This window comes from Oncorhynchus gorbuscha, unplaced genomic scaffold (assembly GCF_021184085.1).
Source record: "Oncorhynchus gorbuscha isolate QuinsamMale2020 ecotype Even-year unplaced genomic scaffold, OgorEven_v1.0 Un_scaffold_2906, whole genome shotgun sequence".
Lineage (NCBI taxonomy): Eukaryota > Metazoa > Chordata > Actinopteri > Salmoniformes > Salmonidae > Oncorhynchus > Oncorhynchus gorbuscha.
In genome coordinates, this window is record NW_025745156.1 from 7,710 (window position 1) to 31,361 (window position 23,652).

The 23,652-nt window shown below is 44.1% G+C and overlaps 2 protein-coding genes across 2 annotated transcripts; both read right to left on the minus strand.

Annotated features, from left to right (window-relative positions):
• Window positions 1–5,267: 5,267 nt before the first annotated feature.
• LOC124017615 (ferritin, middle subunit-like) lies at window positions 5,268–7,295 on the minus strand. Its single transcript, XM_046332870.1, has 4 exons — window positions 6,981–7,295; window positions 6,453–6,599; window positions 6,092–6,217; window positions 5,268–5,630 (listed from the first exon to the last, which is right to left on the minus strand). Exons 1-4 carry the CDS (start codon window positions 7,080–7,082, stop codon window positions 5,475–5,477), a joined length of 531 nt encoding a protein of 176 aa, XP_046188826.1. The 5' UTR covers window positions 7,083–7,295; the 3' UTR covers window positions 5,268–5,474.
• A 4,500-nt stretch (window positions 7,296–11,795) lies between these two features.
• On the minus strand, window positions 11,796–19,160 carry LOC124017618. The gene is made up of 11 exons (XM_046332873.1): window positions 19,121–19,160; window positions 14,166–14,236; window positions 13,902–14,078; window positions 13,750–13,811; window positions 13,578–13,667; window positions 13,449–13,490; window positions 13,207–13,380; window positions 12,441–12,936; window positions 12,257–12,371; window positions 12,049–12,160; window positions 11,796–11,954 (listed from the first exon to the last, which is right to left on the minus strand). Exons 2-9 carry the CDS (start codon window positions 14,227–14,229, stop codon window positions 12,289–12,291), a joined length of 1,188 nt encoding a protein of 395 aa, XP_046188829.1. The 5' UTR covers window positions 14,230–14,236; window positions 19,121–19,160; the 3' UTR covers window positions 11,796–11,954; window positions 12,049–12,160; window positions 12,257–12,288.
• Window positions 19,161–23,652: the final 4,492 nt, after the last annotated feature.

A 23,652-nucleotide genomic window follows, 5' to 3' on the forward strand; every position in this document is an offset into this window, starting at 1 on the left:
ATCCACATATATTAGTACATCTGTTAAAGCTTAAACATTACGAAACTTCTATATGATCAAAATCCACAAGTAATTTGACACTGTTATATACCTCCACACAAAAACGTTTTTATCTCACACGGACAGATTGTGGGTGGAGTAAATGCTCTTGCCTCGACCTCATCTTAATCTGTTTAAAAAATGTTACTTTGTTTATTACGAGAGTGGATACATTTACTTGTTTTGACTAATTATGACAAGAGTTAAGAAAATGTTGAGAGGTGTAATGACTTTTCAAATAAGTTACGTTACACGTTATGTGGGCTGACAACTTTTTAGCTATGCTATCCTTACGAACCGCATAGCATATCATTACAGCAGTATGTTAGCTAGCTACCTAACGTAAAGTTAATTGGCTATTAATACATCAGGATTAGTTAAGTGGTATAGTCATTGTGCGTTCTCAATGGACACTGGAAGTAGCTAGCAAGTTAGCCAGTTAGCTTGGGTGCTTGACTGCCGTTGTGAGGTCAAAATGCTCGGATCAACCCTACTCCTCGGCCAGAGCGGGCTCTGAACGCTCCGAGGGCGAAACGCTTTACATTTACGAATGGACAATCTGACAACGCTCTGAATTTACGAACGCCGAGAGCGTGCTCTGGCACTCCAGATTTAATTTACAAACACACCCGAAATCGTACGATGTCTCGCTAGTAATTAGTTATGCTAGCAAGACGCATAGAAACACCATCAGCTTCAGCAGTAGACAGGTGAAACGCTCGTAAGCTCATCTAGAAGTTTACAGTTCTTTTACAGTATACTCAAATGTAACTTTATTTAACTAGGCAAGTCAGTTAAGAACAAATTCGGCCTACTCCAGCCAAACCCGGACGACGCTGGGCCAATCACAGCCAGATGTGATACAGCCTGGATTCAAACCAGGTACTAAAGTGATGCCGCTTGCACTGGGAGGCGGTGCCTTTGACTGCTGCGCCACTCGGGAGCCCTATGAACTAATAGTATATAGTATGCAGTATGTATGTTAGAATTGGTAATCGAACACTACTTAGGTCTTCTGGGGCAGTATGCATCAAGCCTCTCAGAGTAAGAGTGCCGATTTAGGATCAGTTTAGCCTTTTAGATCACATTGAATAACATTACATTGATGGGGAAGCTCCTCCCCCCAGCAGCCACCCAGCCCCTGATCTTTCCTGGCCTAGTATGTAAGGTAGTGCCTCTATTCCATTTTTTTGAGGACAGGACCCCCTTTCTCCTAAAATGTAAGCCAAAACAGGCTCTATCTATCAGTTTGTCATAGCTACTATCTAGGTGCATTGTTTGATGAACAATTATGAAGCTGCTTCAAATGGGGGTAAGGGTCTTCAACATAGATAATCCTTGAAATATGTGCCCTGCTTTCTGTTACTTTTATCAACTGTTTTAGACTCAACCTCAGTTTATAGTGTAATGTTTTCATTATGAGTGCAAACAAAGTTTTGCAGACAATGAGACAAAGCTTCTTCAGACTGTTGGGAGTGACAGTAGACTTATGCTTAAACTGGTGTTACAAAAAGGGCTGTGACATACTTGGCATTCCTTTTTTTTTTTTGCGAAAAGGGACATCACCTGTTGACTAAATGATGTGTCATGCTTAAAGGATAATTTAGGGTGAGCATATAACGCAAACGTCTAGCATCACAAAGGTTGCCCTTTAACCTAACTCCTAACCTTAACCTTAGACCTAACCTTAACCCCTAGCCTAGCTAATTTCAGCCACCTAGCTAACGCTAGCACCTAGCTAACGCTAGCACCTAGCCACCGAGCTAACGTTAGCCACAACAAATTGGAATTCGTAAGATATCATATGTTTAGCAAATAGTAACATATTGTAAAAATTGCAATTAGTAAAATATAATATGAAAAGGATGATGGACATCCACAAATTAATACATACCATACAAAACATATCATACTAATGGGAGTATCCTGAATGTACTTTTACTATGTTACGTCTACCCCTGAGTCCAGATTGTTCTAAGTGACCATATTTTAGCAGAAGGGAAAACATAGCATTAAAAATGAAAATGACATAGAATTGTCTTCATTTTTTAAATGCAATTTATTTCTGTAATGTTCAAAACCGAGAACCTGTGTTAAGTTGTTAAAGTCATGACAGGGTCCATCATGTGACCAGCTGCACAAAGTTATAAACAGTAAGTAATACTGTAAATGATTAACCATTACATAACTCTTTCTATTTAAGTTCTGAAGGGTGACAGAGTGTTTTTAGTCGGTACTCTTTCCCCCTTCCCCACTCTCCCAATTGCTCCCTCCCACTCTTTTTACCAGGGGCGCAACATTGGTTTTAGATGTGGAGGGGACATATATATTTTTTGGGTCGAATAAACACAGCAAAGAGCCTACCCGACTGCTCGGAGGCATCCGCATGGTTCTAAAGCACACCGTTGCCTCGTTTTGTATCACATTCCAATGATAAAACTGGGGAGGGGACAAAAATACATGTCACCAGTGAAATTAGCACCCCTGCTTATTCCTGTCATAACCTCCTGTTGGTTCTACTACAGTATGGAATGACTCAGGCTCTGCCCTGGCTGTATTTCTGCCTTGTCATTGTGACTCAGCATTCTGGAGTCGTCCCCCCTCCAATGGGAAGTCAACGCATTGATGTCTGCTTAAGGAGCCACCTCCTAAATCAGACAGTGGTACACGTCCTGAGTTAACTATCTTCATTCATATACTATGCAATTTACATATACTTTGTAACTTACTAAGGCATTTTAAAACAAATAGCTGTGAATGGTTGTTTTTGGTGAAATTAAGGGAAAATACAACAAATTTCCAGAAAATGTTGTCAGTTCAGTCAATCAGAACTCAAATAGCAATATTTTTCTGTATTACTTTAAATTGTTGGTCTAACTACAACAGTTCAGAAAGTCACCACCAATGTCAAAACCCATTATTCTATATACACTGCTCAAAAGAATAAAGGGAACACTTAAACAACACAGTGTAACTCCAAGTCAATCACACTTTTGTGAAATCAAACTGTCCAATTAGGAAGCACCACTGATTGACAAATTTCACATGCTGTTGTGCAAATTGAATAGACAACAGGTGGAAATTATCGGCACTTAGCAAGACACCCCCAATAAAGGAGTGGTTCTGCAGGTGGTGACCATAGACCACTTCTCAGTTCCTATGCTTCCTGGCTGATGTTTTGGTCACTTTTGAATGCTGGCGGTGCTTTCACTCTAGTGGTAGCATGAGACAGAGTCTACAACCCACACAAGTGGCTCAGGTAGTGCAGCTCATCCAGGATGGCACATCAATGCAAGCTGTGGCAAGGTTTGCTGTGTCTGTCAGCGTAGTGTCCAGAGCATGGAGGCGCTACCAGGAGACAGGCCAGTATATCAGGAGACGTGGAGGAGGCCGTAGGAGGGCAACAACCCAGCAGCAGGACCGCTACCTCCGCCTGTGCAAGGAGGAGCAGGTGGAGCACTGCCAGAGCCCTACAAAAAGACCTCCAGCAGGCCACAAATGTGCATGTGTCTGCTCAAACGGTCAGAAACAGACTCCATGAGGGTGGTAGGAGGGACCGACATCCACAGGTGGGGGTTGTGCTTACAGCCAAACACCGTGCAGGACGTTTGGCATTCTCCAGAGAACACCAAGATTGGCAAATTTGCCACTGGCGCCCTGTGCTCTTCACAGATGAAAGCAGGTTCACACTGCGCACATGTGACAGACGTGACAGTCTGGAGACGCCGTAGAGAACGTTCTGCAACCTGCAACATCCTCCAGCATGACCTGTTTGGCGGTGGGTCAGTCATGGTGTGGGGTGGCATTTCTTTGGGGGGCCGCACAGCCCTCCATGTGCTCGCCAGAGGTAGCCTGACTGCCATTAGGTACCGAGATTAGATCCTCAGACCCCTTGTTAGACCATATGCTGGTGCGGTTGGCCCTGAGTTCCTCCTAATGCAAGACAATGCTAGACCTCATGTGGCTGGAGTGTGTCAGCAGTTCCTGCAAGAGGAAGGCATTGATGCATGCTATGGACTGGCCTGCCCGTTCCCCAGACCTGAATCCAATTGAGCACATCTGGGACATCATGTCTCGCTCCATCCACCAATGCCACGTTGCACCACAGACTGTCCAGGAGTTGGCGGATGCTTTAGTCCAGGTCTGGGAGATCCCTCAGGGGACCTTCTGCCACCTCATTAGGAGCATTCCCAGGCATTGTATTGAGGTCAAACAGGCACGTGGAGGCGACACACTACTGAGCCTCATTTTAAGGACATTTAAGTTGGATCAGCCTGTGTGGTTTTCCACTTTAATTCTGAGTGCGACTCCAAATCCAGACCTCCATGGGTTGATAAATTTGATTTCCATTGATCATGTGTGATTTGTCAGCACATTCAACTATGTAAAGAAATGTAATAAGAATATTTTCAGTCAGTTCCTATTCTTTTGAGCAGTGTATATACCAAGATATTATATACCATACAAATGTACTCAATTTTACGATGTCAATACTTGGTTGTATAATCAATAAAGTTAAGAGTAATTGAAAATGCCATTGCTGATTAAACAGTTCTCATTAGGCTATTTTCCCCTTTAACCAAGTGGTCTAGCCACCAGAAACTCCTTCACTATATCTTGAAAACAATATTTCTCAGTTCAAGTATTAAATTTTGGCTTGCCTGTTAATTACCAAAATGACAGCGTTCAGTAACTTAACAGTAGCGTTGTAACCATATGACAGCTCAAATAAGACCCTTAAGAACGAGAGGCTTGTAGAATCATTCCTTTGAGTATTCAGTTCATAAGTTGCTGTAGGGGAACTATTGGGCATTACCAACTGAAATTAACACAATGAGTGACAATTTGTCAGTCAGAGCCCAACTTCCCATCACTAGAGAAATGTGCCATAACAGCTGGCTAACAGTTTTGATTGACCTCTTGGCTGTCTAATAAACTTGTGATGCACAGAGTAAAGGTCTACATCAATTGTAGGTAACAATTTCACTCCTACGGAGCTAGAGTTGACAGCTGGGTCCTTAATTGACATGGCACTATTACAAGATACAGTAAAGGACACCCTGTGGTCAGAGGTAACATCCTTTATGAAACTCATGTTAAACTTCTATTGTTATGACCCTCAGTCACTAGTAGGTCTACAATTGTCAGTATTTATCACAGGTATGAAGACGCTCGGTAAAAGAGCACCTCAAGACTGTTACAACATCCATTACTACAGGTCAACAAACTTCAGTGATATTTTTTAATTGTTTTACAAGAAGCCTTGCCTCCAATACAGTAGTGTTGTGAACAGAAACATCAATGTCACAGCAGTGTTGCAATTCACCAGTTTAACACTCTCCCCCTTCCTATAAAAGCAAAGCCAGGAGGATCTATCAGAGAAGCCAGGAGTCCTGGTCTGAGGCTGGAGGCCATAGCCTGGGGATGGAAGTGGTTTAGCTCTGGCCTCCCAGGGTGTGCTTGTCAAACAGGTACTCTGCCATCTTGTTTTTGACAGCATCCATCTTGGTGAGGTTGGTGATGTAGTCTCCCAGCTTCTTAATGGCCTCCACCTGCTCATTCAGGTAATGGGTCTCCAAGAAGTCACACAGCTAAAGAGGGAAAACAGGTCAGACAAGAGAATGAATACAGACTACTGTAACTACAGTAACAGACAAGAGCCTGGTGGTAATGGCATAAGTGTAGATAATGAGGTGTCAATTTTTTAACGAGACAAGTCCGTTAAAACACTTATTTACAATGGCATCCTAATGTGGAACAATTGGTTAACTGCCTTGTTCAGGGGCAGAACACATTTTTACCTTCTCAGCTCTGGGATTCAACCCAGCAACCTTTGTTACTGGCCCAAAGCTCTAACCACTAGACAACCTGCCGCCCTTTATGCATTAGCTGCATTGTGTGCATCTGTGGACTATTGTGCGCGTGTGAAGAAGCAGGTCAAACAATCCCATGTCATTAGTTATCAGAACTACAACAACCTGATCATCTCCTGGGACAGTACCTGTATTCTATGTGATACAGACATGTGATGTGCGGTTCCACCATAACTTACATGGGGGTCAACCTTGTCAGAGGCAATCTTGTGCAGGTCCAGCAGGGCCTGGTTCACATTCTTCTCCAGCTGCAGAGCACACTGCATGGCCTCCAGCCCATTGCCCCACTCATCACGTTCTGGCTTCTACACAGGACAGAGTGAACACAGAAATGTTAATGACTACTAGCAGAGGTTAAGGTTAAGATAAAGTGAACAGAGTTACACCCCTCACAGTTTCAGTTCAGTGGTTAGAGGCCGTATGTTTAGGACTACTCCAGGTTCTCTCCATCAACTAAACTCTGTAGACACTTTCCTCCATGGAGGAAAGACATTTTATATCAGTCTACAATCTAAATGTGTTTGATGCTCAGGCGCTCACCTTGATGTCCTGGAGTAAAATGCGTCCACCTCTCTTGTTCTGGAAGGAGAGTAGCTTGTCGGCGTGCTCCCGCTCCTCGTCGCTGTTCTCCTTGAAGAAATGCGCGAAGCCAGGCAGAGCCACATCGTCACGGGAGAAATAGAAAGCCTGGCTGGATAAACAAAACAGTGTAGTTAGAAAAATAAAAAAAATACATGACAACATTCTGTTCTTGTTGTGGCAACTAGGCTTGATGATATAGGGATGAATCAGTCTAGTCCGTTGTCTATTTGGTAACCTGACATTTAACCTGTGAAGGAGTTGTTACGCGCTCTGACAGAGGTAGGATAGATTTCCAACTTCATTTGAATGCTATATCTAACTGGAGGGTCTCAAGTAAAACTCAAATGTACTTCACGGAGTTCAGGTTATTTGCTATTAATTCTCTAGACCTACAGAAAAATCAAGTGAAAAAGAGCAATTTAGGACAAGGCATAAAAATAATACACAGGTAGATCAACAACACGGTCATCTTGGTAGACTCCTTACCATTGAGGTGTAGGTGTAGGAGGCAAACATCTCCAAGTTGATCATCCGGTTGATGGCAGCTTCGCAATCGTTGTGATAGTTCTGGCGGATCTGAGACTCCATCTTGGCAGATTTTTATTTGATATCAAAATGAAAAGTTACAAAAATAGTGTTTCTTAAACTATATTGCTATTATAGTTCAAGTAAGTGCTATGTCATCAATCCGTAATGTTCTATAATGCGGTACGAAGGCAGAGGAGTTCCGTTCAATCACTGTTGAAGCAAGAACTTCTACATGCGTCTTCTCAGACTTGTGTACTGGAAGGAGCCTTGTTCGCTCTATTTATTGTTCCAAACGGAATACATCAGTGGAATCCACCCTCACAGAGCGTAGCCAATCAACTTTAGAATTTCAACAGGAACTAGGCGGGCCATTTAAAGACGAGCCCACTCATACACATCCCCTAAGCAAAGATTATTTATTATATTGACAAGAGAGTCGAGTGACCACTCTATCAATGGAAATACATGTGCTCAACGAATGAAGACAGGTAGATCAGGTGGGACCATTCTAGCCAATGAGAGGGCAGGTACGTGTGTGAACACCACGCACAAATATACTTATTTTTTCTCAAAGTTTCCGGAATACCACATACATCCACATATATCAGTACATTTGTAAAAGCTTAAACATTACGAAACTTCTATTCGATCATAATCCTCAAGTAATTTGAAAGAAAACGGGCTTATCTCGCGCGAAAAGATTTTGGGCAGAGTAAATGCTCTCCCCTTGACCTCTTCATCTCAGACTGTTAATTTTTGTTTACAACGTTGTTTATTACAAAGTAACATTCTATTGGAAACAACTAAAGCAGTAGTATCAGCTAAAAGCTCAAGCAATGCTACAGTGCACGTCTAACTACAAAAGTTATCGTTGAAAAATGTGTGTGTGTTATATCCTTAGAAGAAAATAGAACGAATTTGAACACTCATTCTAATATTAGGCTAATTGAGAAATAGTCTACGTCTACGTTTGATTTAGGATATAGAAGGAATTGAACTTTGAGATGCCTTTCTGTAAACTTCTGTTTCATTCTCTAAGAGCACATGTTTCAATAACATATGTAGCTTAATTGTTTACATTTTCCAGAATGCAGCCAAAAGAAAAACTGGTTTATCACACTTTTTTAAAATATCAGCTCCATTTTCAGTATGAGGTATGGGAATACAGTAGTGTACAGAGAAAGAAAGGCTGGCTTTTGTAGAAATGGTATTTGAAGATACACCTTTCGGTTTCAAATTACATATAGAGGTTGACAAATGATATGTCAGTTGATTACATTAGACTAGAAATAACTACACAAAATCAGTAGCTCCATACATGTAACCATACATAGGGTATTAAGCTAAAACTGTGAAGTGGAAAACTTTTTACAGCCAATGAAAATAAAAGACGACAGTAATAAAGTAACCTTCCTAACAACTTCCGTTCACATGACCTGATCTTCCACAACTGTTGACAGGGTGCTTTCAGGGTGCTGGGTGATTGCTCAATACAGCCATGTAGTTGAGACGTCATTGGTATTCATAAGAACGAGAGCTGTGTTCGAATACTCATACTGACCGCACTAACCATACTATTTGTGATGTAAGTGGAGTATGTAGTATGGTTATTGGTCATATTATGGATATAGTTAGTATGCCAAAAGTTCCCGGATGTCATACTAAATTAGCCAAAATATGAAAAATATAAGCAGTGGACATTATTTCCGTGCTTTCAGGGCCCATAATGCAATTCTTCAGAAAACGGGCGTGGCCTCACAATGTTTCAGATTTTAAGAAAATGGCAGAAAATATGCCGCCGAAGTCAGACGAGAGCGGATACAATTTCATTGCTTTAACTAATTATGACAAATGTTAAGAAAATGTTCAGCGATGTAAAGAATTTTCAAATAAGTTAAGTTACAATTCTTTAGCTACGCTATCCTTATGAACCGCATAGCATATCATTGCAGTACTATGTACCGTTATGTTAGCTAGCTACCGAACATACATTTAGTTGGCTATTAAGACATCAGGCTTAGCTAAGTGGTATAGTCATTGTGCGTTCTCAATGGACATTGTTAATTCACTCTGGCTATCTACTCCGATTGCAGAGCAATCTCATCTGAGAGTAATTCCATTAAAAGAGTAATTCAATTGTTGCCAGCACCACAGTTACCGTCACCAATGCTCTGGATAACATGAAAACAGCCTAACCAGCTCTGCTAGGGCGAGTAAAATGGTCAGAGTGAGGTGTTCCCTCATTTGTGTCTGGAAGTAGCTAGCAAGCTAGCCAAAGATAGCCAGTTAGCTTGGGTGCTTGATTGCCGTTGTGAGGTTAAAACGCTCGGATCAACCCTACTCCTCGGCCAGAGAGCAAAACGCTTTGAATTTACGAACGGACAATCTGACAACGCTCTGAATTTAAGAAGGCCCAGAGCGTACTCTGGCACTCCAGATTAAATTTACAGACATATCCAAAATCATATGATGTCTAGCAAGTAATTAGTTATGCTAACAAGTTAACAAGAGGTTGCATATGGCCAGGTCGCAATTATAAATTGTTCTCAACTTGCCTAACTGGTTAAATAAAGGTGAAATAAAAATAAAATAAAGAAATATAGCAACAGCATCAGCTTCCGGGAGACAGTCGAAGCGCTAGTACGCTCAAATAAAGGTTTACAGTTCTTTTACAGTATATTCAAATGTGACCTTTATTTAACTAGATGCATTTAACTAATGCATTTAAGAACAAATTCTTATTTTCAATGACGGCCTACTCCAGCAACACCCGGATGATACTGGGCCCAATCATACCTCAATTACGGCAGTACTATAGTGACGCTGCTTGCACTGAGATGCAGTGCCTTAGACCGCTGCTCCATTCGGGAGCCCTGTGAACTAATAGGATATAGTATGCAGTATGTACTCATTAAGTACGTAGTATACAGCATGTTAGTATGGGTATTCAAACACAGCTGAGGTCTTCTGAGGCAGTTTGCATCAAGCCTCTCAGAGCAAGAGTGCCAGGTTAGGATTAGTTTTGCCTTTTGGATGTCACAATTTGTAAGTCGCTCTGGATAAGAGCGTCTGCTAAATGACTTAAATGTAAATGTAGATCACATTGAATAACATTACATGGATGGGGAAGCTCCTCCTCCCAGCTTCCACTGATTTATACAGCCCCTGGTCTTTCCTGGCCTAGTATGTAAGGTATTGCCTCTACTCCAATTGTTTTAGAACAGGGCCCCCTTTTTCCTCAAATGTAAGCCAAAACAGGCTCTATCTATCAGTTTGTCATAGCTACTATCTAGGTTCATTGTTAGTTGAAAAATTGTGAAGCTGCTTCAAATGTGGGTAAGGGTCTTCAACATAGATAATCATTGTATGTATGTGCCCTGCTTTCTGTTACTGTCACGCCTTGGTCATTGTATTTTGTGTTTTTGTTATATGTTTGGGTAGGCCAGGGGCCTGTTGCACAAAACTAGGATAAGGGATTAAGCCAGGATATCTTGGTGATCCTGGCTCAATTGATCCGTAATCCGGTTGCACTAAAGATGGATAGGGGGCAGGAGGATATGTTATGGTATAAATTACCATGGAGATTTATTCTGTGGAGCTAGCCTGCTCCAGACCAGGCTAAATTCCAGGATCTATTTAATCTCATCCCTAATGTCAGTCAGCAGTCACCACAAATGGAAACCAATAGTTATTTCACTGCTCACTATACATTGTTATCACATATAACTAGACCCACTGTCATTATTTAAACGTTTGTGATCATTAATTTCAATGATTTTGGATAAAAAATGAATTTTAGATGTTGCTATCATTAGATAATTTACAGTTTCCCATAGACTATATATAAAATGATAGAATATTAGGGCCACAGAGGGAAAAAAAAGACAAGTCATAATATTGTAACCAGTTGTTTTAAAGGAGGACAGTTGTTAAAATGACAGATGCGGGGCATTTCGTGAAATTGTACTTCAGTATGGTTTCATAAACAAAGACATGCTGATGTGCCAGAATATGAAGTATCACATTGTCATAAGTATCAAAACTGTAAAAACAATATGTAGCTTTTCTGCAGAAAGAACCAGCCTCATAAATTTATGACTTAATCCTTTTTCTTCAGTGTGGCCCTAGTACTCTGTCATATAAACAAATACACATTCCATATGAATATAAAAACACAATGTGTAACATTATGTTCCTTTATTGAATAAGGACAAAACAAAACAGGTAAACCATCAGCTCCTTTCGAAACTGAAGTCACAGTGACTCTACAAGATGGAAAGCACAGAATCCAAGCATATTATACAAAATGATACATACACATTCAAAGGTCTGTATATAACACACCCTGCATGTCTGCACACTAAAATAAATGCAGGACAAATCCATACACATCAACTGAACAGACAAATGAATGGATGCAGTAGCCTCCCTGCAGCCTTGTATTACACACAGTATACCGCACAAACATCATAAGAGGCCAAATTCGTAAAAAAACGAACCCAAAAAAACCCAAATTCCTCTGCCACCGCAGGACATATTTAACCAAAATTGAAAGCACACATACTAACTAAAATAATTCAACACATATTGGTCCCTCAGCAGCCGACCACTGTCGTCATCAGGGAAGATTGCCGGATTGTCCCAGTCCATGGCTGGTGGCACTCTGGGGGCCCTCTCCTTCCTCAGGCAGGCCACATTGTGGAGGACAGCACAAGCCACAGTAATATCACATGCCCTAACAGGGCTGACCCTTAATTTGTGAAGGCAGAAAGCGTGCCTTCAGGAGGCCAAAGGTCATTTCAACTCTGGCCCTGGTCCTGGCATGGGCATGGTTGTAGGCCTGCTGTGCTTCCTGGGGGTCTGTGAAAGGTGTCAGGAGAAAAGGCTGGCAGCCATACCCCCTGTCTCCCAGCAACACACCAGAGAATTCACCTGTCAACACAAAATCTCATCATTACTACCTCATAAACACAGTGATATTCTTGACACAGCCATGATGGTTATAAATAGGGGTTGTGTGGCTTACCTTGTGATAGGCACTGATAGATTTCAGAGGCCCGAAAGATTCTGGAGTCATGGACTGAGCCAGGCCATTTTGCCACAACATTGCTGATCACACAGTCAGCATTGCAGACCATCTGAAATCATAAGATGAGGAATATTACACCAATCAATGCACATCACTGGCAATGCAGAGTGTTCGTCAATGGACAATATCAAAAAGTTATGTTCACCTGAACATTAATGCTGTGAAAGGATTTCCTATTCACAAAATCGGCCTCATGGGCACCTGAGGGGCTTTTATCCTTATGTGTGTGCAGTCCACTGCACCAATGACATTGGGGAAACCTGTCACACAAAGTAATGAGTATCCTACTATGTGTTAACAGTTGTCCTGTAATTTGTAGATCCTCTTACCTGCAATCCTATAGAACTCCTCTTTGATGTCACAGAGTCTTCTGTGGCCAGGGAAGGAGATGAAGACATCTGCTAATGCTTTGATAGCCAGACACACACTCCTTATTGTGCGGCAAATTGTGGCCTTGTTCAGCTGTTCTGCATCCCCCACTGAGTACAGGAAGGCTCCACTAGCAAAAAAGCGCAAGGCCACACAAACCATTTGCTCCACACTCAGTGCATGGCTCCGTGCAGTGCGGTGCTTAATCCTGGGACCCAGTAGTCTGCATAGATACCTGATGCCATCTGCAGAAAACCTGTATCTTTCATATAGATGGTCATCAGGGAAGGCCAGTGGGTCCAACCGGTCCCTGAAGACCCTTTCTCGCCTGAAGGCTCTCCTCAGCACAAGTGCTTCTTCATCCACCACATCTCGCACGAATGGGCATGCCATTGTCAGAGCAGAAAGGAACACACAATTTTGGGCCTTCATATAGGCTAGTGGCCACACCTGGTGCTGGGGGTGGGCAAAAGAGGGCGATGCCTTATAACGATGACTTGGTTGTACTGATTGCTGGGAAAATAAAAAAAACCTTAGAAAGATGCCACCGTCCTGTGTGCTCACAATAAGAGCTCATATGTCATGGCTCACTTGACTTTACGAGAATATACCTAATTTTTATTTTGAGCTGTGTCATCTTCTTGGAGCTGGGGGAGGAAATACAAATAATGATTAATACATTTGTGTTACAGTTAGCATACAGTGTACATTGAAGGCATATCTCACCTCCCTCTCAAGTTTTTTTATTTCAAGGTCCAGTTTCCTAATTGTCCTCTTTTTTATTTCGGACTCCAGTGCAAGATTTTCCATCTTTTTCTTCTTGTACTGAATGTCTATGTCTGCCAGTTCTATTTGGCGCCGGAGGTGGTTGCCATACAACTTTCTGATAGCTTGTGAGCTCTGTGAACACAATACAATTAGCGCAGCTGGAATTTGGCAGGATGTGGTGTCCTTTTATTAATACGCACTATGTTGCCAGGCTGGTTTTCCCACTGTATAGCATCTGGGTCCTGTAAAAGAAATTAGATTTTTTGATTTTGATGAGGACTCCTCACCATTGTAGAGTAAATAGTACTTTCACAGTCTTACCATGATACCTCATGCCTTCTGGAATCCAGAGAGATGGTCTCCTCCTCATCATCATCGTCTCCATCATGTGCTGTTGCTGCTGCACTGGGGCCTTCACCCTATCACATTTAATCGGATTCATATTGAAGCTAGTAGACAAGACATGCCAGGCCTACAGTATGCCTTTGATGGAGTACTCACTGGATCAGCATCGTCTGGTGCTTGTGCTGGTGGCTCTAACAGGAACACAGTGCTGCCAGACACTGCAAGGCAATAGGTAAACCAAAGTCAGACAGTCCAAATTGATTCAATATGAATGTGGTTGTATCCCATGTAGAGATGGAAGGACATACCTTGAATGAAGCGGGTGGCATCTTGGGAGGAACCTATGCTCGTCTCTTTCCCCCCAGGGATCCCCTCTAAGACGGGCCTGCCTTTATTTAGCTCCAAGGCCATGTCCTCTGCTGGGGTAAGGTCAGCCTTTGGTGACCCACCACCCGTGCCTTGTCTGTGGGTATTCTTTTTCACTGCTAAAACAGTACAGACAATGTGTGAGCAGGCACCTTCTGGGTACAATATATGCTTGTGCTTTGTTAAATATTAGTCAGGGACCATACCATTCTGCAGAATGTTCTTGTATTTGATTTTGACCTGCTGCCATGTCCGTTTTGGCCCGTTCATGTTTAATCTACACACACACACACACACATTTAATGGAGTCACACTGCAAAAAATTACTTGGTATTTTTGTCTTGTTTTCAGTAAAAATATATATTTTTTAAAACTTAAATAAAGATGTATTTTCTTGATTTGCTAAATGACCTAGCAAAATAAGTATAGTTTAGACAAAAAATATAAACTTTAAGTAAATGTGTGCTTAAAACAAGCAAATAAAAAATCTGTCAATATAATAAAAATTCTCTTGAAATAAGTTTACTTTTTCCATAAACACTTAATTTTAGAAAAGTTCTCGTTTCACTGGCAGATTTTTTTGCTTATTTTCCTAGGTAATTTTGCTCAAGAAAATATTCAAGATGTTTTTTAGATATTTTTTTTTTACTGAAAACAAGACAAAAATACTATGTAAGAAAGACATTTTTGCAGTGCAGTGAGCAACCGACCTTGGGTCCTTTGAAAGGCGTTATATAAATTAAAGTGATTATTATTATAGCTCATCTATTTATTCAATTAAATTTTATTTATATAGCACTTTTCACAATTGTTTCATTCTGTCAAAGCAGCTTTACATTAATGAAAGCAGGAGAAACACAAAAAAAACGGTGGACAACATAAGAAGCAGAGTACAACGGCTAAGATTAAACCGTACTGAGCGTAGTAACGTTAAATAATAATGTAAGGCTTTAATAATAATGTAATGACCCGACTAGATCATAAAGGAACAATTGTCCAGACAGAGGCTTGAGTTTACGAATTGACGGTTTATTACACCAACTTTACACAGGCTACTGTTTGGGCCGTAGCACACGCCGAATAGATGACACAAGCCAATCGTGACCTTCTCTTGTGAAGCCCAGACGTAAGAGAGAGAGAACAAAAGCTGAACCTGGTCTTAACTTCCAATGCTCCACCCCCCTGCCCAACCCCCCTCCACGCCACTCCACCAACCACCAGGATGCCCGGCATCAGAACATTCCAGGCATTCCCGTGATTGGCAGATAGCAGGTTGATTGACAGGTTGGACCCCGCGAACGCCGGGTACTGGTCAGTACAACACAACCACCTCCTAGCCTAACACATAACACACAGCTGTCTGTGCGGTCGCTACACAGCCCCCCCACCACAAAGTCCCTCGTCCCCGAGGGAACAAACAAAGTCTCTGAAGCGACCCGGAGGTCTCCTTTGCCTGCGTGGTCGTGATGGTCGCAGAGTGCCCCTCTGGGACCCAGGGGATGAAGGCAGGGATATGGGTGACAAGGAAGCGGGAACGGGTAATACAGTCCGTGGCTCTGGGGAACCACGCGGTGACACAGGGGGGGAGACAGGGGGAGTGGGCTGTCTGGAGCCTTGTCTGCGGCACCTGAGGGTGGGTGCCTGGAGAATGTCATTGCCAGAGAGGGGAATTGTGGGGGTTCCTGGGGTTTGGGGAGAAGAGGCCCCTCTGTATGGGGCTAACCTGTCCCGGTGCAGTGCCACCTTTCTCCCCCTGGGAGGAAGCTGCACCCGGTACACAACCTCCCCTACCCTCTCCAGGACACTGCAGGGTCCCACCCAGTGACTGTCCAACTTGGGGCATCTGCCTTTTTTCCTTAGGGGGCTGTAGACCCAGACCAGCTCCCCAGCCACAAAGTGCCTTCCCCGGGTGTGCACGTCATAGTTCCTTTTCTGCCTCACACCTGCATTCACCAGCTGCTCTCTGGCGAAGGTGTGGGCTGTCTCCAGGCGGTCCTGGAGTCTCCGGGCATACTCCGGCCCCGGAGGAACATGAGAGCTATCCAGGGGCCGACCAAACGCCATCTCCGCAGGGGTGCGGATCTCTCTCCCCAGCATGAGGAGGGCAGGCGTGCAGGAAGTGGAGTCTTGGACAGCGGAGCGGCATGCCATGAGGACCATAGGCAGGTGCTTGTCCCAGTCACGCTGGTGTTTGGAAGAGACGATGGCCAGCTGCTGTCCAAGCGTTTTGTTGAAGCGCTCCACAAGGCCATCACTTTGAGGATGGAGAGGAGTAGTGCGGGTCTTGTGCATACCCAGCCTCTCACACATGGTGGCGAACACACGGGACTCAAAGTTTCTGCCTTGGTCGCTGTGGATGGACTCTGCAGCTCCAAACCTGCTGAACATCCCCGCTGTCAGGGCGTCGACGATGGTCTCTGCCTCCTGGTCAGGCAGAGCATAGGCCTCGGGCCATTTTGTGAAATAGTCCATGGCCGTGAGCACCCAGCGGTTTCCACTGTCTGTGGTGGGGAACGGCCCAACTACATCCACTCCCACCCTCTCCATGGGAGCCCCCACTGGGAACTGTTGGAGCTGAGCATGAGAGCGGCCTGGGGGGGCCCTTTCTCGCCGTGCAGTTGTCACAGCGGCGACAAAAGTCCTCCACATCCCTCTTGTGCTGCCCCCAGTAGAAGCCCTGACGGAGACGGCGCAGTGTTTTTGTGACCCCAAAGTGTCCAGTCCCCACCCCCCTGTACTCTGGAGCACAGCCTCCCGCAATGCTTTTGGGACCACCACCTGCCACCTCTCCTCTCCCGTAGCTGACTCCTTCCATGCCCGCTGTAGCACGCCATCAGCCAGCCGCAGTCTCTCAAACTTCGACCACAACCCTTTGGTCGCGAGTGAGAGCGCTGTCACCTCTTCCCATGGTGGCCTCACCTGCGCCTCTACCCACTGTAGCACTGGCTGTAGGTCTGTGTCCCGTCCCTGCTGCTGCCGCCATTCAGCCACGTCGACAGTCTGCAGCTCACAGCAGACAGGCCCGCTCGCCCGACACACTGTGGCACAGACACCCTCCTCTGCCCGCAGCTCTCTCTCCCGACCCTCTCTCCGTTCACAGTGGCGGCAGCCGTCTGCAGTACAGGGCCGACGGGACATGGCGTCGGCGTTGGAGTGGCGTGCCCCTGCCCTGTGCACCACCGTGAAGTCATACGGCTGAAGCTCCTCCAACCAGCGTGCCACCTGCCCCTCTGGCTCTCTGAAAGACATGAGCCACTGGAGAGCAGAGTGGTCAGTCCTTACAGTAAAGGGCAGACCACCCAGGTAGTACTTGAAGTGTTTGACGGAAGCCACAACAGCCAAGAGCTCCCGCCGGGTGACACAGTAGCGGCGCTCATGTTTGTCAAATGTTTTGCTGAAGTACGCCACCACTCTCTCCCCTCTGGCCCCACCTGGGCCAGCACCCCACCCATGCCCACATTGCTCGCGTCTGTGTCCAGGATAAAGGGCAAGGTGAGGTCAGGGGGCGAGCACGGGGCCTCGATCAGTGCACGCTTGAGGGTGTTGAACGCCTCCTCACACTCCACTGTCCAAGTGAAAGCCTTGTCCTTCGGCAGCAGGCGGTTCAGTGGAGCAGCAACGCTTGAGAAGCCCCGTACAAACCTCCTGTAGTACGAGGCCAGGCCCAGGAAGCTCTTCAGCTGACGCTGGTCGGTGGGGGTGGGCCAGTCTCTGACAGCCCCTACCTTGTCCTCCATGGTGCTGATCCCCTCCTTCCCCACTCGGTGGCCCAAGAAGGACACCTCTCTCCTCATGAAGTGGCACTTCTCGGGGTGGAGCTTCAGACCTGCGGCAGCCACCCTCTCCAGCACACGCCGTAGCGCCCCCAGGGCTGACTGGAAGGAGCTGCCATGGGCCAGGATGTCATCGAGGTATACCAGACACTGCTGTCGGGGGATGCCATCCAGCACCCTGTCCATCAAACGCTCAAAAGTAGCTGGAGCGTTGCACAGGCCAAAGCACAAGACCTTGAACTGCCAGTGTCCTCTGTTAGTGGAGAACGCAGTTTTGGCTCTGGCCTCTGGGGAGAGGGGCACCTGCCAGTAGCCACTGCGGAGGTCTAGTGAGGAGAACCAGGAGGACCCCTAACCAGGTCCAGCGACTCATCGATACGTGGTATGGGGTATGAGTCCTTCCTGGTTACCTCATTCAGCCGCCTGTAGTCCGCACAGAACCTCAGCTTGCCCCCTTCTTCGGAACCATGACGACTGGCGCCGCCCAGGGGCTGTCTGAGGGCTCAATGAAGTCTGCCCGCTGCATCTCCAACACAGCCTTGTCTGCCGCCTCCTGGCGTGCCAGCGGGATACGGCGGGGACGCATCTTGATGGGTCGAGCATCACCTGTGTCGATCTCATGCTGCACCAGATGAGTCTGACCCACCTCTTCCTCACTCAACGCAAAGCTGTCTCTGAATTCAAACAGCAACTGCCACAACCGTTCCTGCTGCTCAGGGTCAAGACCAACACAGTTCCTCCCCCATATCTCCCTCACTGCAGACAGTGTCCTCTCCTCTCCCATCTGGGGTAGCTGGGCTGGGGGGATGCGACCCGGGCTCACAGAGGGCTGTGTCATGGAGGTAGCTGGGGGAATGTAACACACCGCTGTAGGTGACAGGGGGACTGGGGAAAAGTCACACACAGCTGTGGGGGAGGGGGCGCAGCCATGAGTCTCTGCTGCTTTAACTGTTGGAGTAAAGGGTTTGTTGGGTTGAGTGAATGTGACATTAGGGGGGGCCATGGTGACTTCCGTCCCTCCCTGGAAGCTCAGTGTGCCCCTATTTAGGTCTAACTGGCAGCCTGTGCTCCTAAGAAAGTCCAACCCCAGGATACAAGGGTCCTGCACAGCCGCCACCCACACAGGATGACGCACAGTCCTGCCCCCTACTGTCAGAGTCATTATTCCCTTCCCTTTCATGGGTGCCAGCTCACCTGTGAAATAGCTTTATACAGTGTGATGGACTTACTTTACACAATTTCACTCATATCTGCAGTGCATTTCAATTAAAAATTTAACCGTTTCATAATTACAGTACAACTGCGTTTTTGGAGATGTGAATGAAATATTTGAATTGTAATTGTGATGTTTCAGCGGAGCGGTGAGTGTGTAATTGTGCACTACTTACGCATTCAGGCGGTCTGCAATACTTTGCCACGCTTTTTCTCTTTGCTTCATCACTGTGGCGGTGTTGCCTTTCTTCTTAATTATATCTTTTACCTCCTCGTATACCTCCATGAGGATTTGTGCTTCTGACGGGGAAAAGTACGCGGCTCTAGTTGCCATGGTAAATCAGTTAATCTGTGATCTGTGGCGGGGTCTATTTGAGTGAGCCGTGAGCGCGCACCTATCCAGGATTGGTTTCACCTGGCTTAATGAATCCGTGTCTGCTCATCCTGGCTTGGTCTTTGTGCAACCAATTAAGCCTGGACGCACATGTTTTGGCTTCATTGAGCTCAGCTGAGTCATTTATCCCGGATGTCTTAATTCTACTTTTGTGCAACAGGCCCCTGGGTGTGACATGGGTTTATATGTTGTGTTTCATATTGGGGTTTGTATTATTTGGGATCGCGGCTGATTAGGGGTGTGGTATAGGCTTGGCTGCCTGAGGCGATTCTCAATTAGAGTCAGGTGCTTATCGTTGTCTCTGATTGGGAACCGTATTTAGGCAGCCTGAGTTCGCTTTGTATTTCGTGGGTGTTTGTTCCTGTCTTTGTGTAGTATTTGCCAGATAGTGTTATGCAGGTGAATGAGGACCCAAAAGCGACTTAACGAAAACAGAGTCTTTATTCCAGTATTAGACAAAAGTGATAATCCTGGATATATCTAGGTGAAAGCAAAACAAGAAAACTGAAATCCACTCGTCAGTAGAGAGGAATGACTGGAGACTCGACCACAGACTGCAGGTCGTTTCGGGAAGGCACCGGCCGTAGCTGACATTGACAGCTGCTCACACGCAGCATCTGAAGAAGGTAAAACACGACAGGGCGAAACAAGGACACAGAACAGCGAACATCATACAAGGATCCGACAAGGACAGAAGCGGAAAACAGAGGGAGAAATAGGGGCTCTAATCAGAGGGCAAAATAGGGGACAGGTGTGAAAAGAGTAAATGAGGTAGTTAGGAGAATGAGGAACAGCTGGGAGCAGGAACGGAACGATAGAGAGAGAGAGAGAGCGAGAGAGGGAGAGAGGGAGGGGGAGAGAGGGATAGAAAGAGGGAAAGAACCTAATAAGACCAGCAGAGGGAAACGAATAGAAGGGAAGCACAGAGACAAGACATGATAACCAATGACAAAACATGACAGATAGGCTGTAATTAGTTTCACGGTCTGTTGTTTTTGTATTTAGTTTTCAGTTATTTCATGTACCGCGATTCATTTCATTAAAGTCATGAGTAACCTACACGCTGCATTTCGGTCCGACTCTCTTTCTTCAACAGACGAACGCCGTTACTTTGATCAACTGTTCTAGGCTGAACCTCACTTTATAGCTTAATGCTTTCATTATTAGTGGGCAATTAGGGCTGTGACATACTTGGCATTCCTTCTTTTTTTTGCGAAAAGGGAAAAGGGACATCACTTTTTGACTAAATTATGTGTCATGCCTAAAGTATAAGTTTGGGTGAGCATATAACGTGAACGTCTAGCATCCCAAAAGTTGCTTGTAACTCATCACGGACAACTTCAGCTTTTTAGCAACTTTGCAACTATTTACTACTTTTTAGCTACTTTGCAACTACTTAGCATGTTAGCTAACCCTTCCCCTAACCCTAACCGTAACCCTTTAACCTAACTCCTAACCTTGTCTTAGCCCTAAAGTAACCTTAACCCTTAACCTCACTAACTTTAGCCACCTAGCTAATGTTAGCACCTAGCCACCGAGCTAAATTTAGCCACAACAAATTGGAATTTGTAACATATCATATGTTTAGCAAATCGTAACATATTATAAAAATGGCAATTTGTAACATATTGTACGAATTACCATTAGTTTATTATAATACCAATTTGATGATGGACATCCGCAAATTAATACATACCATACAAAACATATCATACTAATTGGAGTATTCCCGAATATACTTTTACTATGTTACGTCTACTCTTCCAGGTTGTTCTAAGTGACCATATTTTAGCAGAAGAGCAAACAGGATTAAAATTGAAGTGTCAAATAATTGTCTTAATTTCTCTATGCAAATCTCTTCTGTAATGTTCAACCCCGAGAACCTGTGTTAAGTTGTTAAAGTCATGACAGGGTCCATCATGTGACCAGCTGCACAAAGTTATAAACATTAAGTAATACTGTCAATGATTAACTATTACATAACTATTTCTATTGAGGTTCTGAAGGGTGACAGTGTTTTTAGTCTGTAATCTTTCCCCCTCACCCTCTCTCCCTATTACTCCCTCCCACTATTTTTACCAGGGGCGCAACATTGGTTTTAGTTGTGAGGGGGGGGCATATATATATTAATATTTTGGATGGGTTGAATAAACACTAAAAACAGCCTTCCCGACTGCTCGGTGAGATCCGCACGGTCCAAAAGCACACCGTTGCCTTGTTTTGTATCACATTCCAATGATAAAACTGCGGAGGGGACAAAAATGCATGTCCCCCCTGTCCCCAGTGAAATTTGTGCCACTTCTTATTCCTGTCATAACCTCCTGTTAGTTCTACTACAGTATGGACTGACTCAGGCTCTTGCCTGACTGTATTTCTGCCTTGTCATTGTGACTCAGCATTCTGGAGTCTCAAGCAGAGATGGAAGAGGAAGCAAGACAGCCCACTCCTTCTTTTCCCCCAATGGAAGTCAGTTAACTAAGCAGACCACTATTGCATTGTTGTCTGCTTAAGGAGCCACCTCCTTAAGCAGGCAGTGGTAAACGGCCGGTGTGAACTATCTTCTTTATCCACCATCTCAAGGTAGTTCTGTTCTGTTATCAGTGACAATGGTGGACGGAGGCGCCACTTTGTGACTGCAGAAACAGACATGAGGGGTGATGAATGGGCGAAGACCGGTTGATACCAGATTTGAAAAAAAGGAAAAAGGGAAGAAGGAGAGAACAGCAGGAACATATACTATATGTACTATATACTATATGCACCTTACATGTACTGTGTAACTTAGTAAGGCATTTTTAAACAAATAGCTGTGAATGGTTGTTTCTGGTGATTTGAAGGGAAAATACAACAACTTTCCTGAAAATGTTGTCAATTTAGTCAATTGGAACTCAAATACCAATATTTTTCTGTATTACTTTAAACTGTTTGTCTAACTATACCAGTTCAGAAAGTCCCCACCAATATCAAAACCCATTATTCTATTTATGTTCCCTTCATCATGTTTGGGTAGTAAATGGTCTTGAAATGATATAAGTATTTTCTCTTTCTTTATTGAGATATCAAGTTATGAATGAGAGGGGTGTGACAGAAAGGTAGAGGAATACAGATATGAAAGTGTAGACAGGGTTTGAATCCATGCAGCAAAGGGTCCAGAGTCTGCAGCATTACCACTAGACCAGAATATGTCACAAAATGTCTAATGGCTAATACTCAGTTAACTGCTGACTTGATTACAAAATTTAATTGCAGTATCAATTCATTAAAAAGTATACATACGCACACACACACACACACACACATGATTGTAAAGGAAATCATGTCCAGTCCTAATAAGCTGAAGATTCTATAATGAATCAAATTAAACAAGTAGTGTGTTAGTCTAGCTGAAAACAGAGAGGCTGATTACTTTGTTGTAGTGAAAGTGAACTGGGAAAGAAATACATGATCAATCCAATTAAAGTGAGTGTCATGATGCCAACTTTGGACCAACTACATAAAGTGTAAAGGCTTGAATAGGCCTATGGCTCAGAATATGGAATAGAATGTGAATGGGGGGCTACTCTCTCAAGTATTCATTCAAATATGCAAATATGCAACTATAGGTTGTGGGTGGAAGCTGAAAAAATGATCGAGGGGGGAGCAGATTATTTTGTATATGACAGTTAAACATTCTTATAATAACTATAACATTTGTTGGCACCTTCAATTCTTGCACATTTTCTCATAAAAGTATAGTTTAACACTGCTTCTATCTAGGATGTAAACACAGCCTCAGGTGAGGTCTGAAAACTCAAACTGTTTGCAGTATGTGTTTGATGAACTCCCAAAGACGGAAATAAGATAAACATCTGTTTTTGAGTGCACTTGAAAAGTGCAACATGCAATACAAATTGTCCCATGAAGAGGTAACTCCGTTCACCATTTAGCCTTTTTTTTTACATTTAAAAGCTAACCAATGTTAGTTTGACTAGCCTAGCCTTCTACTGTAACTGTCAATTTGCCTGCTCATGAGGCTAGTGTTTCATTAGCTATCATGTTTTGGTCTGATTACATGTCTCTTTTCAAGTAACAAGCTGCAGGCTTAAAGAAACATTCAATCATATACTTTGATTAGAAAGCCAAAGAAAAGCGTATAGAAAGATGTGTGTGTCATGTATGCTAGAATGGAGGTGTAAAAACTAGGCTGAATATGCAAATTAGCCAACACAGCATATCCTACACATATACTGTAGCATACCTTGCATTACAATGTCCTCTATAAAACAACTGGGGAAAATGTATACAATTTGGTCTGCAATAAGAGAACCAGAGTTT

Coding starts and splice junctions, on each gene's coding strand:
- LOC124017618 (XM_046332873.1), bottom strand. CDS start 14,229: ATGAACGGGCCAAAACGGACATGGCAGCAGGTCAAAATCAAATACAAG. Junction 13,491..13,577: donor TGGATTCCAGAAGGCATGAG/GTATCATGGTAA, acceptor TTTCTTTTACAG/GACCCAGATGCTATACAGTG. Junction 12,372..12,440: donor GGAGTTCTATAGGATTGCAG/GTAAGAGGATCT, acceptor TTTGTGTGACAG/GTTTCCCCAATGTCATTGGT.
- LOC124017615 (XM_046332870.1), bottom strand. CDS start 7,082: ATGGAGTCTCAGATCCGCCAGAACTATCACAACGATTGCGAAGCTGCC. Junction 6,600..6,980: donor CCTACACCTACACCTCAATG/GTAAGGAGTCTA, acceptor TTATCCAGCCAG/GCTTTCTATTTCTCCCGTGA. Junction 5,631..6,091: donor CTGACAAGGTTGACCCCCAT/GTAAGTTATGGT, acceptor TTCCCTCTTTAG/CTGTGTGACTTCTTGGAGAC.